The 15111-nt window shown below is 39.8% G+C and overlaps 1 protein-coding gene across 2 annotated transcripts in view; it reads left to right on the top strand.

The window, feature by feature from the left end:
• NET1 (neuroepithelial cell transforming 1) overlaps positions 1-13584 on the top strand; it is a 35635-nt gene extending 22051 nt beyond the window's left edge. The window contains exons 1-10 of one of the 2 annotated variants that reach the window (XM_065921384.1): positions 1874-2074; positions 6958-7065; positions 7457-7624; positions 7994-8056; positions 8373-8469; positions 8803-8879; positions 9366-9623; positions 10049-10219; positions 11186-11372; positions 11728-13584. In XM_065921384.1, coding sequence (XP_065777456.1) covers positions 1982-2074; positions 6958-7065; positions 7457-7624; positions 7994-8056; positions 8373-8469; positions 8803-8879; positions 9366-9623; positions 10049-10219; positions 11186-11372; positions 11728-12116 — 1611 coding nt within the window. In that variant the 5' untranslated portion in view covers positions 1874-1981 and the 3' untranslated portion in view covers positions 12117-13584. Of the gene's footprint in view, positions 1-1873; positions 2075-6957; positions 7066-7456; positions 7625-7993; positions 8057-8372; positions 8470-8802; positions 8880-9365; positions 9624-10048; positions 10220-11185; positions 11373-11727 lie in introns of those variants that run through there. The other variant, XM_065921383.1, reaches the window with a different exon arrangement.
• The last annotated feature ends 1527 nt before the right edge of the window (positions 13585-15111 follow it).

Here is a 15111-nt window from a genome sequence, read left to right as displayed (position 1 = left end):
TCCTTTTGCAAAATTCTTTTTCCCTTGGCATTTCTCCAAAGTTAGATCCTTGGGCCTCTTTTCTTTTTCTCCAGCTTTTCTCCCCCAGGCATCTCATTCACTCCCAGATCTTCAACTCTGATCCCTGTGTCTCTGACTCCCCAATCTAAATCCACTCTCTGACCTCTTCATGAGTCTTTGTCCAGCATTTCCAACTACTCACTCAGTAGTTTTATTTTCATGTTTTTCCACCACCTCAGACTCAGAATATCTAAAATGAAACTCAGAATGTCCTTTCAAAGCTGATTCTTCTTTATTTGCATTAACAGTTACCCTCCTAACTTTACAGTCATTGGAATCTCTAACTTCTTGCACATGTTGTCTCGCACTTGTCCTTTGCTTTTCCCACTGGCCTACCTTAGGCAAAGTACTTGATACCTGGCCATGATTTTTGCGTTACATTTCCAGCGATCTTTTAAACCATCATAAACACCACCTTACAACACACCTCTTATTATCTCTCTTACCTGCTCAGTAAAAACCCTGTGCTCATCTGTCTCTATCCAAAGCCTGTAACCTCATGCTGTGAGTTTGCTCCCTGTGCTCCTTTGGGAAGGCCTTGCACTTTTCCCTTGCTCAGACCTATGGAAAACACAACATGACCTTCCAAGCCCTGAAAAAACATCTTACAGCCCCTCCCCCAATGTCTTTCCCACCCTCCTCTCAGCTGGGAAGACCCTGGAAGTGGTCTCTTCTCCTGAATGCCTCACTAGCCGTACAACTTATTTGGGACTTGTAAGAAGCTGTCTTGCATCACTTATCTCTTTGTGTGGCCTTGCTTTACACAATGATCTGTTAGCACTTCAGGAGTGGATGTGGAACCTATTGTTTTCTATCACCTGCATCATCTAGAATAATGCTTTTACAGAGATGCCTCCTATTTCTCTGATCCTAGTAAATTGAAGGCAGGAGGAACAGGGGATGACAGAGGATGAGATGGTTGGATGGCATCACTGACTCAATGGACATGAGTTTGAGCAAGCTCTAGGAGGAATTGGTGATGGACAGGGAAGCCTGGTGTGCTGCAGTCCCCGGCGTCACAAAGAGTCAGACACGACTGAGCTACTGAACTGAATAAATTCTAAAGATAGTTTTCACAAATTACCAGCATCCTGTCATTCATAGTGCATGTGTGCTTTGTCACTCAGTCGTGTCCAACTCTTGTGACCCCAAGGACCCTCTAGGCTCTTCTGTCCAGGGGATTCTCCAGGCAAGAATACTGGTGTGGGTTGCCATGCCCTTGTCCAGGGGATCTTCCCAACCCAGGGATCAAACCCATGTCTTTTGAGTCTCCTGCATTGGCAGGCTCACAGTAGCATATAATTAAGAGAAAATTCTACTTTTCAAAATGGAATACAGTACTTACTGTCTAAAAAGAAAACCTGCTCAGTTGTAGGCCTGCCAAACCAACAGAAGTAGGGTTGCTTCATAGAGGCAAGGTTATTTAACTCTCAGTTACGATTTTCTTAAAGTTGTCAAGTAGTCCATAATTTATTTTTTAGGTAACAGGGTTTTATAGAAAAAGTATCCGTGTCTGCAGCTAAGTACTAGAAAAGGTAACCTGGAAAAGCAGTTTGTTTGTCTCTGGGAATGCTTTTTAAGTCAGGAAGAGCCTTACTTTAACCCAGTTTCCTTTTCCCCTCTGGCCTCACTGTAGAAATACCAAAACCACTGATAGAGAGCTTTCTCTGGCAGGGAAAGCGGAGAAGCCTAGGTGCGCCCTGCTGTCAGTTAAGGCGGTCACGTGTCCCCGGGGCCCCGCCCACCTAGCCCGCCCCGCCCCCAGAGCCTGGAGCCTGCGAGCCTGGCGGGCGCCCGCAGAAACTGCAGCCGCGCCGAGACTGGCTGATGGCTGCGGAGGCCGGTTGAGCGCCCCGCCGGGAGGAGCCAGCAAAGAGGAGCCGGGGGATTCGGGCTGGGGGTGCGAGGGCATTCGGGAAGCATGGTGGCGCACGATGAGGTCGGAGGTCTCCTGCCCATTAAAAGGACTATACGAGTCCTCGACGTGAACAACCAGTCGTTCCGAGAGCAGGAGGTAAGACTGGAGAACAGCCCAGGGAAGGTTTCTAACGCCACGAAACTTACCCTCTTGAACAGTGTATTAACCGTATGACGCTAAACTGAACTTTTGCTCTTACTGAGCACTAAAGTGGCCTTGATTCACATGCAGGTTTGAAATGTGTTTATGCATAGCGTTACTTAAGTGTATATAAACCTTTATACAAAAGAAAAAGATTTTAAATGTATATACTTAAGTTTGGTTGAATTGGTCACATTTCTGATGTTTAATTCAGTTTTTTGTTTGGTTAGATTTTGGTTTTGGGGCTTTTTTTTTTTTTGTCTTGCATTTATTTCTGTTACCTAGTCAGTCTTAGGAACTGGGCTGTGGAGTAAGCAGAAAGTAGGAATCCCTTAGTTACAAGTTAATGCTAGTGAACAAAATGCCAGCGTTCATTTTTAATTTTCTTTCTACATCTAATAAGTTCGTTGTGTGTGGCTTTGTCCTTCAGAAAGAAAAATATGTTAAATTATTTAAGCCAGCGAATCAGTATTTAGGTACTTCTGCCGCCCTTGCTTTAATTACCTAAAGTTATTGTACTTTTTTAAGGTCTTTATGAACATTTATCAAATTAAGTGACTTTTATGCCACTTATTTAATTTTAATAGTTAATGCTATGTGCTCGTTCTATATATATAACAGCAATAGATATACTCTATGGTATGTACTTTGTCATTGCTGATGGAATAGAAATATCATTCCTGTATTCAGTTAAGTATATGCCGCTGCTTTGAGGTGATGGTTTTGTGGCCATGTACCTATATCAAAACTTACGTAATTATACATTTTAAATATGCGCAGTGTATTGTGTGTCTCAGCAAAGCTGTGTATCTCTCACACACACACACACACCTTTGGTAGTTAAAATAACTGCTATCTTTAAAAGACGTGATTTGGCTTTGGTTTTCGTTTTTCTGTTTGGTTTTGGCTTTTGTGTTTCAGTTTTCGCAAAAGTGGTCATCAGTGTAAATACTAAAGCAGAACTAGTCTTGTTTGGTATCAGACACTGACCCTGTTTACGGCATACTTTTATTCCAGAGATTAAAATCACCAGGAATGTCATCAGGCTTTTAGCAGCACAGCCTTAAATAAATAACTATATTTGACTATTTATTACTAAGAGGAAAGGGAAGAAATCCTATGTGATCATAACTCATTTTTATCTTTTTATAAATAACTTTTTCTTTTCATTCTTCTTAAAGCTTTTGCCAAATAGAGGAGAAAATTACTTATCCAGTAACCCAAATGAGTAAACCCAAACACATACTTGTTTTTTTGTGTCTTGATTTGGTTGATTCTAGAAAAGATGACCCCCCCAAAAAAAGTATATCCTCTATGTGACATCCTGAGGAGAAAAAAAACCTCTTTACAAAAAAACGGGGTTCACCTCAGAACTTTTCCATATTGTTGCTTTTATGCACAAGGTACATCCCAGTAAAAGACTTTAAATTGTTTTTAAGAATTTTCTGTTTGTAGCTATACAGAAAATATTTTAAGGCATAAAATCTGAGTACAGCTGGGTTAGTGAAATAAATAGATTGATTAAATACTAGGTCTCAAGTCAGATTCCCTATAACAATTCATGTGATTGCCTGGCTAACCTAGATAGTCTGGTTAAAAGCTAACCTAAATAAACAACATAAATTTATATTAGAGGGTGTTGGGTTTTTTCCCTCTAAGTGGACTTTAGCCCTAGTGAAAGGTTGCCGACCATAGAAAGTTCCTTGAACATGTGAAATTTGTTCATGTTTTTTATTGTTCCCCTGGGTTTTCAGATCATTTTTTTCAAGGAGGGTATCCAGTTTCACTATCTGTACCCATTCTTTAAGCTTCTTATGTTTACTAAGTGTTGAAGTGTTTACTATGTTTGAAGTGTTGCTAACAACACTTCAAAACAAAAATAACACGACAGTAAAACCAGGAAGAAAGCCTTATTTGGGTACTGGTAAGGCAGGTAGACTCCTACCTTCTGTTCCTTCGCCTGCAGAGGGACAGACATGGGTGGATTCCCAGCACTCCCCACCAGAAACCAGGGTAGGTTAGATGGCTCATCTCAGCCTCTAAAGAAACACTGCCCTTGGTTGTAGCTCACACAGACCAAATTCTAACCCATAAAAGACAATTTGTTGTCCCTACCTTATAGGTGACCTATAGCACTTTTCCATAGCAGTTGTCTCTGATTTTTTTCTTATGTGTTTATCCTGAGATTAGTGAGCCATATTCAGTATTACATCTTTGCCTTTCAATCATACTTTTTGAATTAGTTATTCGTTAAAGTTTTCTGTACTTTTGTAATAAGTATATATGCTAAAAGTTTGTGTTGCATGTTACAAGCATTCTTCACATGTGAATGTTTAGTAAGGCATGAAAATTACTTTCAGATACCAAAAGCCAGTGTGGAAAGTACGAAGATGCCCTCTCACCCCAGGCCCTCCTCCGTGTACTCCTGATTCAGCACTACTTTGGTACAGACTTAAGAGTATCTTGCTCTGTGATAGAGCTACCCGGGTGCTCCTCCCAGACGTTTTAGATTAGATACACTCCTGAGACTGGCATCTCCTTTGTGAAGCAGTGAGATTATGGGTGGGCTTCTCAAGGGCTGGGAACGTATGTAACACCATACATATACCCCACCACCCTCAGAGAATCCACATTTCAGTTTTAGTTTCAGAAAGATGTTTTAGATATCTTTACATTTAATTACCTAAATTAAATTCAGTAGTTTTCATTTTAAATATCACAATTTTACGTTACCAGGAAATTAGTAGTTGTACTGACTGATCCAAAGATAAGTTTTTATGTATTAAAATAGATAGCAGAAATCCCTTTCCTTCCAGCTAAACTTAACTTTTCCTTTCAAATTCACTGGGAAGAGCACGTTTCCAGAGACTTTTCAATTGAAATTAAATATTTTACGATTTATCAGGAAGTCAGATTGGTTATGCTCTAAACAGGGATGAGGAATTAACCTCTCCTTCCAATCGGTGAAGCAGATCTTTCTGACAACTGCTCTGTTTCTCCTTGGCGCTGGCATATCTTACTTTGTTAGGTAATTCTATCTCCGTTCACACAGAAGCGTCTTTGTCCTGCCTTTACTAAATAGAAAGGAATGCCTTCTGCCTGCCTTCTGCCCGCGCATATGTCCCTTCAGTCTTGCACAGATGGGTCTGGTAAAGGCATTCACACATGTCCTCAACCACACAGTGCATCATTTTAGTACATATCTCGGGAGGTTTCTTTTTCAGTTCATTTAACATTCGCACACTTGTGGCTTTATAGTCACGGTTTTACTTCGGAGTCCCTTATTTGGGGTGGGGGTGGGGGCTGGCCTGCTGCACTACCTCTTCAGGACTGACCCAGGGGCCTGGAATGTGTGGTCTGTCTGCAGAGCCTCCTGGCCTGGTCGACTGTGTCCACACCTTCGGAGCCTCGATAGGTCTCTTTGCTTGTTTGGATATTCCATCATTTAAGTTCTTTCCGGAGGATTTTAACCCTTTCTGCCACTCTACGCTCAAATTATTCTCAAGGGATTATTTTTACTCACTTTCCTCTTTTTCATGACTTGGGTCATAGCAAAGATTTTTAGAAAAAAATTCCATCTGTCATTTTTAAGTAGTGAGTTTTGTATAATTTTTCATCATGTACCCTTCTGTAGCCTCATTAAAATTTTGTCAAGTATGCCACAATTGCCAAAGGCACCAAAAATTACAAACAAATAATTATGCACCATAGACATTATAAAGGGTAGGACTGTTTTATGATCTAACCTTCATTACCCTAGGCAGCTGTGTGAGTCACCTGGTAGAGTGCCTCCTCTCTCCTAGCTGTAAAGTTAAATAAATGCAGTTTGTAAGGTTTTGGAATCTTTGGTAAATGATGTGTTTGCTATATTATTATTGTTTTAAAAGCAATATATGTAAAATAATTATATTTTCTCAATCTGTGTATATTTTTCCTTGATAATTAAATGTATGAGAGGATCTAATTATTTATAAATACCAGCGTTTGCATAGTAAGTGGAAATATTCCTGAGAAAGGATGTCAGTAATAGCTAAAACTCAGTATGTTCCAAGAACTATTCTGAACCCTTTAAACATCTTATTTAATCTTCATATCACCTTTATAAGAGAAGCTCTCATGTTAACCCCATTTTACAGATGAGAACATTGGGAACCAGGACGTTTCCTGTCAGGTGTCAGAACCAGGATTTGGGCCCAGTTGGTCTGAGTCCAGAGGCTCAGCCTCCTCTTAACCACTGTTCTACCTGTGCTTGAACACCTCCCACCACGGGGACCTGGCTGCCTTGGAGCTGACTCATCCCAATGTCAGATGCCTTCATTTTAAGGCTGTTCTTTAAGTGAAGTATTTAAGAGTGAAATGATAGAAGGTCTGGCATTTGCTGTAAAATATTTCAGTATGGGCACAGATGAAACCAGTTGTTAGACCAAGATCCATTATGCAATTCTCTCCTTTTGTGAATGTTTGATTTTTCATAATAAGAAGGTGTTTTTTTAAAGTTACTCTCTCTATTAAGCTAAAAGTTTCTGTGGGATTTTAGAATCTAATTCTTTTGTTTTAATTTTGGATTTTTGTTGTTGTTGTTTAATGATATAGTATGTTATGTTCTCGGTGATGTTCAGATATTTGACCTTTCTTGTACCATTTATTTTTTAATTTTCTGTTCCTCATAGTGTTCTTCATATTTTAACAATGAGAAACAACATTCACTTTCAGAGTTCTGTGTTTCTTTATACTGTACAAGTATCTGACTTTTGAGAGATCTTAACGTTTTGTCCAAACTTGCTTGAAATCATTATACCTAAACACATGTTTAGTATAACTGGTTTTTGTTTTCACAGGAGCCAAGCAATAAAAGAGTGCGACCTCTAGCTCGGGTCACATCCTTGGCAAATCTAATCTCTCCTGTAAGAAATGGAGCTGTCAGGCGGTTTGGTCAAACATTACAGGTAGGAGCAAGTAATGCAGTGAAGTGACTTTTTATAGAAGCCTAAAATTTGCATTTTCTTTGAGCTGTACAGACAGGTTTGTACTGTTATACTTAAATATAATTTTCCTCTTTTGGAATAAGCTGTTAAGTAATGTTGTTGTCAAAACAGTATTTATATAATCTCATTATATTAGTTTACATCTTAGAGCAAAGCAAGAACTTGGATAGTTTTTATTCCCAGAAAGTAATTTTGACTGACAAATACTTTATAATACTGTCAGATTGAAGCTGACATAAATGACTTTTATGCATAAAGAAATTGTCAGAACCTTTTTTTTTTTTTGAGGAAAAAATAAATAGTTTCTGTATCCTCCAAAGCTTTCTTTTTCACTTTTTTCTTTTCTTTTAAGTCATTTACCCTTCGTGGTGACAGCAGATCCCCAGCTTCAGCCCAAAAGTTTTCTAGCAGGTCGACAGTCCCAGTGCCTGCCAAGAGGAGAAGCAGCGCCCTGTGGTCGGAGACGTTAGACGGCAGCATGAAGCAGTCTCTAACCTCCAGGGAGATCAGACGTCAAGAGGTGTGCACCCCACAGCAAAACTGTGTGCACTAGCATAAACTGAAACATAGACTCTGATTCTTAAACATGTGCTTTGCCGGAAGAATAGCAAACTAACACCTCCGGCAAGATAGACTTGCATTTTTGCATTTGAGTGGCCGTTTTCAGCACTTGGAGAGGGTGGTGGTCATTTGGTTTAACACCCTGATGGGGTAGAATATGAAACGTATGGCATCCTCTTATTAGAAGTTCCATTCTGAATTATAGTGTTCAGACTGAGTCATTTTGAAAAGCACTGTTCAAGCATCAATTAAATAATGGTAACTATCCATTGTGATTTTCCTTTCTGAAAGGAAGGAGTAACTTGTGATGTTTGCTGGATTTTTTTAGGCAATCTATGAAATGTCCCGAGGGGAACAGGACTTAATTGAGGACCTCAAACTTGCAAGAAAGGTCAGTAAAGAACTTTCTCTCCTGTGCCATAGGTTTTAAAAATTACATTCCACAAATTCTAAAGGGTGTTACCTTTAGAAGTTGAAAAGTAGAGAATATCTACTGGTGAATACTAATTTTAGATGAGGTTTATTAGAGGCATTTCTTCAAATATGAATATCAGGAAGAGTTTTTCAAGATTAACATGTACTTTAATTTCTATTAGGTATAAAATAATATCCACTCTGGTTTTTACGTAGTCAGGCTTGCACACGCCGACCTCTCTTCGTGTTTTATTTGTTTGATCTGTGCATGACGCATTTCTCCCCTCCAACAGGCCTACCACGACCCCATGTTAAAGCTGTCTATTATGTCAGAAGAGGAGCTCACACATATATTTGGTGATTTGGATGCTTACATACCTCTGCATGAAGGTAAGGTGTGCTCCCTAATTTTCATAAGATTCTGAACAGCAACAACAATTTTAAATCTAAACTTCTAATTTAACTCAGCATATTTTTGAAATTTTTATTGACAGAGTTGATGTACAAAATTAGTTTTAGGTGTACAACATAATGATTAATATTTTTAAGTATACTACATTTAAAGTTACGGCTACATTCCCTGTGCTGTGCAGTATGTCTTTGTAGCTTATTTATATCATACACAGTAGTTTGCACCCCTTAATCCCCTACCACTGTCTTGCTCCTCCCTGAATTGTTTTTAAGTAAACTTGTTCTTGGAATTTCTGCTTTCTTACACTTCAGATTTGTTGGCAAGAATAGGAGAAGCCACCAAGCCTGGCGGGACAGTGGAGCACGTTGGCCACATTCTCGTGAACTGGGTATGTAGCATGTTTATGCAGACAGGGCAGGCTTGTCACTTGTGATCAGGATCACACTGATTTGATCCAGTTAGTGGATTCTAAAATCAGATAAATGGGACTCTAAAACTGAACAAATGTACATAGAAGTTACAGTCACTGTTTAAGAAAAACATGTCATGAATGACACTGTTTCATTTGTTTTAAGAATATGTTCCTCCTTAAACAGAATTCCCATGTTACATGCTGTTAATTACCTGTCTTACTCTCTCAGTTAACATCTGAGTGCCTGCCGATGCCAGGCCCTGTTCTCGGAGGGACGGCTGGGGTTTGGTGATGAAAGACAGCCTTTGCATGTACGGTCAAGTGAGAGAACAGTCACCCATTATCACCTGCAGGAGGATCTTCACAGCTTGTTAAAACTTTCATGAATAGCTCTAAGTTTCATGTCGTATGCTTGCAATCTCACTAATGGACTATACTTTGATTTTTCTTACTGCTGTTTAGTTGCCAGGCTTGAATGCCTACAAAGGCTACTGCAGTAACCAGCTGGCAGCCAAGGCTCTTCTGGATCAGAAGAAACAGGACCCAAGAGTCCAGGACTTTCTCCAACGGTGCCTGGAGTCTCCCTTCAGCCGAAAACTGGATCTCTGGAGCTTCCTGGATATTCCTCGAAGCCGCCTTGTCAAATACCCTTTACTGTTGAAAGAGATTCTTAGACATACTCCCAAAGACCACCCGGATGTTCAGCTCCTGCAGGAGGCTGTAAGTAGCCCAAGAAGTGGTTCCTGTGCTTTGCCAGTTTGCATGTTAGCTTGCCTGAGAAAGATACACAGCGATCCCCTCACAGCTTCTGCATGCTGAATGAGTACATGAACTTTCAGTTCTTGTGGGTTAGCTCACTGTGCACTAGTATAAAGGTGTAACATGTTTTATTTATGTTTTAGTCGAGAGATTGGGTTCTAATCTGACCTCTTCCATTAGCTAGCTGTGTGACTTAAGGCAAATCACCAGTGTGGCTGACAGCATAAAATGAAGGGATTGACTGAATTATCTGATTTCTGGGGTCCCTTCAAGCTGTAAAATTTTATCATTTTAATGCAACATTTTAGTCCTGTAGGAAAATAAGGATAAATTAATATGCTGAAAATGCACCATTGATTTCTTTATATATATATATAATTTTTTAGATACTGATAATACAAGGAGTTCTCTCTGATATCAACGTGAAGAAAGGTGAATCAGAATGCCAATATTACATTGACAAGCTGGAGTATCTGGATGAAAAGCAGAAGGACCCTAGAATTGAAGCAAGCAAAGTGTTGCTCTGCCATGGGGAACTGAAAAATAAAAACGGACACGTAAGTGCATCTAACACTAATATGAAGTGAGCAGTTCCTGCCCTCTTCCCATTGTTTAGTTTTTTCCACTTGAATTATGAAGCAGGTTTATAAAATAAACTCATCACATACTGAAAGTAACTGGATTTTATGTTATCAGCTTTGATAAAGTAAATAGTTGGTTTCTGTAAGTGACTTAAATGTCTTGGTGAAGAATCAGTAATAATTTATTTTTTAGTGTTGAAGCATAAGTCAACTTGTTTGACTAGGGGTTCCTTTCTAAATAACTTATTAGATTTATGATGTTTAATAAAAAAGTACATTCTTCAGAATAATTTTTTGAAGAGTTTATAGTATTGGAAGTTTTTAGCACTATGAAACAAACTTTTACAGCAGACAGAATGATAGCAGACTTCTTTTCTCAATCTTAGTTACAAAGGTACCTGCTAGAACTAAGTATACACATGGAATGGTTTTTTTATTTCATCATGTGCTTTTCAGAAGCCCAATTCGTAAGTTAAGGTTATTTTTGGAAAAAGTTAATATTCCATCTGTGATTTCTCTTACAAGGCCTCATTGTTCTATAAAAGCTTAGATTTGTCTCTGTTTAGAGAAAACAGAACCATTAACATTTTTACCAGCTTACATTTTTAAGTTCTCACCCTGTTAGAAGACTATGGTGTACAGTCCTGGCCTTTCTAGTCACGCCGCCACTGACAGGTCTTTGTGGTGCGTGGCGTTTGCTCAGCTGCTGCTGATCTAATGTTACACATGGACAGAAAAGTTGTGTATAGTCTACATTGAGAAAAACTCTCCAAGGAGAACGTGCATTGCTTTTAAAGCACCATGTTTATGAAGTCATTTGTAAGGGGATCTTAGTAAATCAATTTGATAAAATTAAGATCCAGTCACGTTTTTTTAACAATGGATTTCACTCAAAGTCACAAAGTTCTACATTTAAGAAGTATTTGTTTCTTGCTTCTCCAGAAACTGTACATTTTCCTATTTCAAGACATCTTGGTGTTGACTCGGCCTGTTACTCGAAACGAGCGTCACTCCTACCAGGTTTACCGGCAGCCCATCCCCGTCCAAGAGCTAGTCTTGGAAGACCTGCAGGATGGAGACGTGAGGATGGGAGGGTCCTTCCGAGGGGCTTTTGGCAACTCAGATAAAGGTACCAGTCACACTTTAAAATGGTTTCAAAGATCATAACCTCAGAACCTAAATGATTTCAGCTTTAATAATTAAGAATCTGTCCCCAGACAAAACACTAAACATGAAATGGGTTCTGTCGTCCCGACCTGGTCCACTTGCTGAGTGGTCAGGTGCTGTGGCGCTCTGACTCTAGCATGTGTACGTGATACACATGGGCACTACTGCCTCATACATACATAATACGTAGGGCACTGCCTCCTAGATAGATGTGCCTGCTGTGGCAAGACCAGCACCCATACTCATGTAGTCTGACCACATCATCTACGATAAGCTTTCTAAGTCTGATTTCCTTTTGTCAATGTTTATTTTTCTAGCTAAAAACATCTTCCGAGTTCGCTTCCAAGACCCCTCTCCGGGCCAGTCCCACACTCTCCAAGCCAACGACGTGTTCCACAAGCAGCAGTGGTTCAGCTGCATCCGCACCGCCATCGCCCCTTTCCGACAGGCCACCGGCCCCTCGGAGTTCCACGAGGAGTGCGGGGAGAACCCCACCACCACCAGCAATGCTAGGGCCCAGAAACAGGCGCCCACGGCCTCTAGCATGACTCAGGGCGAAGCTGATGGAGACGCTGCTGAGTGTGGCGCCCCGGTGCACACAGCAGACAACACTATGGGCGTGAAAGCACCCCGAGCCCAGACCAGCCTCCGCAAAGCCAGGGACAAAGCCCAGGTCGGTGGCAAGCGGAAGGAGACCCTGGTATAAAGGAAGCTCTGGCTAGCAGCTGGGAGAGACTTTATTTATGACCTGTACAGTTTTTCTTTCTGTCCTATGAGCACGGCAGCGTTACTTAGTACCGTCTCATGTCTTCTGTGTGTGTGGTTGGTTTTGGTTGTTGTTCTTTTATTTTTTTTTAATGGCAGCTAAAGGTATATATACACATTACTGTTAAACTACAGGTTTTTGTTTTTGTTTTGTTTTTCTTCTCAGATCATTTAGAACATGCAAACTTGATATTTTTAATCAAATGAAATACTTAATGGGTATTCTTATTCTGCATTCATCATGACTTTTTAATACAAACTGTGATACTTACAGTATTTGCCAAAACTTAAAATTTTGCAAATACCAGGATTTTACCAGTGTTTCTTTGATGAACTTTGCATGCAGAATTTGAAATTGTAACATTGGCATCTAAGATCTACTTGGAATGTCTGTAATATTTCAAAATTTACATTGAAACATAAGTTCCTTGGAAAACAAACAAAGCTTAATAGGTTTTCCATTTTGCCAACTGGAATGGTTTTTATTAGTTTGTTTTTCACTGCACATTCCTCATTTTTCATTGATTTAACCTGCCGATTATTTAATTTTTTTTTATTGTAAAGTAGTTTTTAGTATTTCCTTTTATTTTTTTACTTTGATCCCTTTTCAAATTGGCATGTTTTTAAAGTATTTTTCTCCCTTGATTAAAAATGTGTGTGTGTGTGTGTGTGTTTTTAAATCATATTAACTTTACCAAGTGAAATCAAGCCATACTGTTTTTGAGCCAATTAAGAAAATTGCGATTTTTACAATGTAGTGTTTCAGGGTGGTGGACACACATGAAATGACTCAGTGTGTTCTGAACTGCTGAAAGAAAACCATCTTAAGGATTTCATGGAAAGTTAATATTCTCTGAAAAGCAAGAGGGAAGGCAATTGACTGGTAATAGGTATTTTTTTAAAAAACAGATGGAAAAAGAGTGTAGTTTTGTCTTAAAGTAAAAATGTCTGATTGTGCCAGACATTTCTGAGAAGAGATAGTAAAAGCTGAAGTCGAGTGTATGTAGTAAGTCGTAGAAGGCTTGGGGGATGTGAACTGTTTGCCTTGATTTACAGTACTTGCAAATAAGGGGTTTGAAAAGAAAAGGAAATGTGTTGAAAATTTGACCATATTAGATGCATTCTGGCAGATTTATTCGTTAAGAGGGGAAAAGAGATTGGTGAGTGTTTTACTCTGAAATGTTTCTGTTCAATTGCAATCATTGTCTTGGATGGGGGAGGACTGAAAACCCATGTCGTGGAAGATTTGTCATGGTGACCGTTCCAGTAAACGTGGACTGTTATGTGAACTGTATCTGGCCAGTGGAAATGAAAACTGAAAAAGACTGTAAATAATTAATTCCAAATGATTTCTCTGTATAAATGAATTATACAATTAAAAAAAGAGTCACACCCATAATCACCCTAAAGGTTTCCTGACTGGTGGATGTTTGCTGGACCTTTGCCAGAACATGCTGCTACAGCCAAGGAGGTGATGACAAGCCTCACAGAGGTTTTAGAAGGTCACAAATATGCCTTCAAAATGCATCAAAAAGTAAGAGAAAGATTAGATTAGGTCAAGTTTTTTGAATCTTATTAAACCAATTAGAACACACTCTAATCAGAAACAGCAGTTGAATCGAAGACAGCTGAACACCTGGCCACTTTCTGGATATAGTAGTCAAGCTAGTAACAAAGGACCTTCGTTGATTAATTTCAGATTTTAATTTAGGTGACTCAGGTTTCTAGCTCTGCAAATTCAAACCCAAATAGTGTAGATTACACCAGTGGTTGTGATCGGAAATCAGCAAGATTTCTAATCATTCCTAGAGATGTTGTAAGATACAGTTTCTTCCAGAGTTACCTTGATAAGCTTCCTAAGTTGTTGAAACAATAATAGTTCAGATGTTCTTAATCAAAAGATGTTTTTACTGGAAACTGTATAGCTTTCTTGGGATCGCTCTAGGGAAGAAATAAGACCCAGAAACTGAGTAGCTGTGTAGAATGAACACCCTTCAGAAATTGCATCTGTATTTGAAAATCTCTGATTATTTATTCCAGTACTTCTCAAGCCTGTTTGAGCATCAGAGTCATGAGGGGTACTTTGAAAAAAATAAAGGTAACTGGGCCTCACCCCCAGCTCCCCTCCCCCAGTTTCCACACCTGTTTTAATGAATCAGTGTGGGGGGGGTGGGGAGGTGGGGTACAGGGGTCATAACTTAATATTTGTCAGCACTCCCCCCAGTAATTCTGATACAGAGAATTCCATGAGTAGCCAACCTGTAGCCATTATGCAAATGATATGTAGGAAGTACTGACATCTACTTACTATCTTCTCAGTTTGCCTTTAAACTCTTCACAGAGTCTGAGTTGAATACATACAAGCATACAACAAAGCATATTGTTTTGAATACTCAAAATACTGTGTTTGTCTGTTTTGAGCAAAGGGTGGTCTTTCTGAACCTTTGGTCTGGTTGTGTGCACAATGGGAGGGGAGGCACGGGCGCCTGGGTGAATCGTCAGCCAGCGGGGCACCAGTGTCACCAAGTTCTACCTTTGAATCGATTAAGACTGGCGTCTCCTTGCCTGATCCAGGTGACTGGCCACTCTTGTGCTGACTTAGCTCTCCTGTACATTTAGTGCTTGGGCAAATGTGCACACCCAGCACAGTGCTTGGTTTTCTGTACATATACCTAATGCTAATGTGACTGAATTCATTTTACAACCATCAACAGATGCCTGATCTGGGCTGCCATTGTTCAGTCTTGGTAACCGAGATGCAGACCAGAGTGGGCATCTCTCCGGTTCTCTTCCTCATCAGAACTCCTCCCGGCCCCTCAAGGAGACACTGTCCCATTGTCCCACAGGAGGCAATATCACTGGATGGGTGGTATTGTCTGTTAGTGTTACAAGTCCTGGAGGTGAAAGTAGCTGATAACATCCTGCAAACTTGGGCT

This window comes from Muntiacus reevesi, chromosome 2 (assembly GCF_963930625.1).
Source record: "Muntiacus reevesi chromosome 2, mMunRee1.1, whole genome shotgun sequence".
NCBI classification, from domain to species: Eukaryota; Metazoa; Chordata; class Mammalia; order Artiodactyla; family Cervidae; genus Muntiacus; species Muntiacus reevesi.
This window is presented reverse-complemented; position numbering and strand designations above follow the sequence as displayed.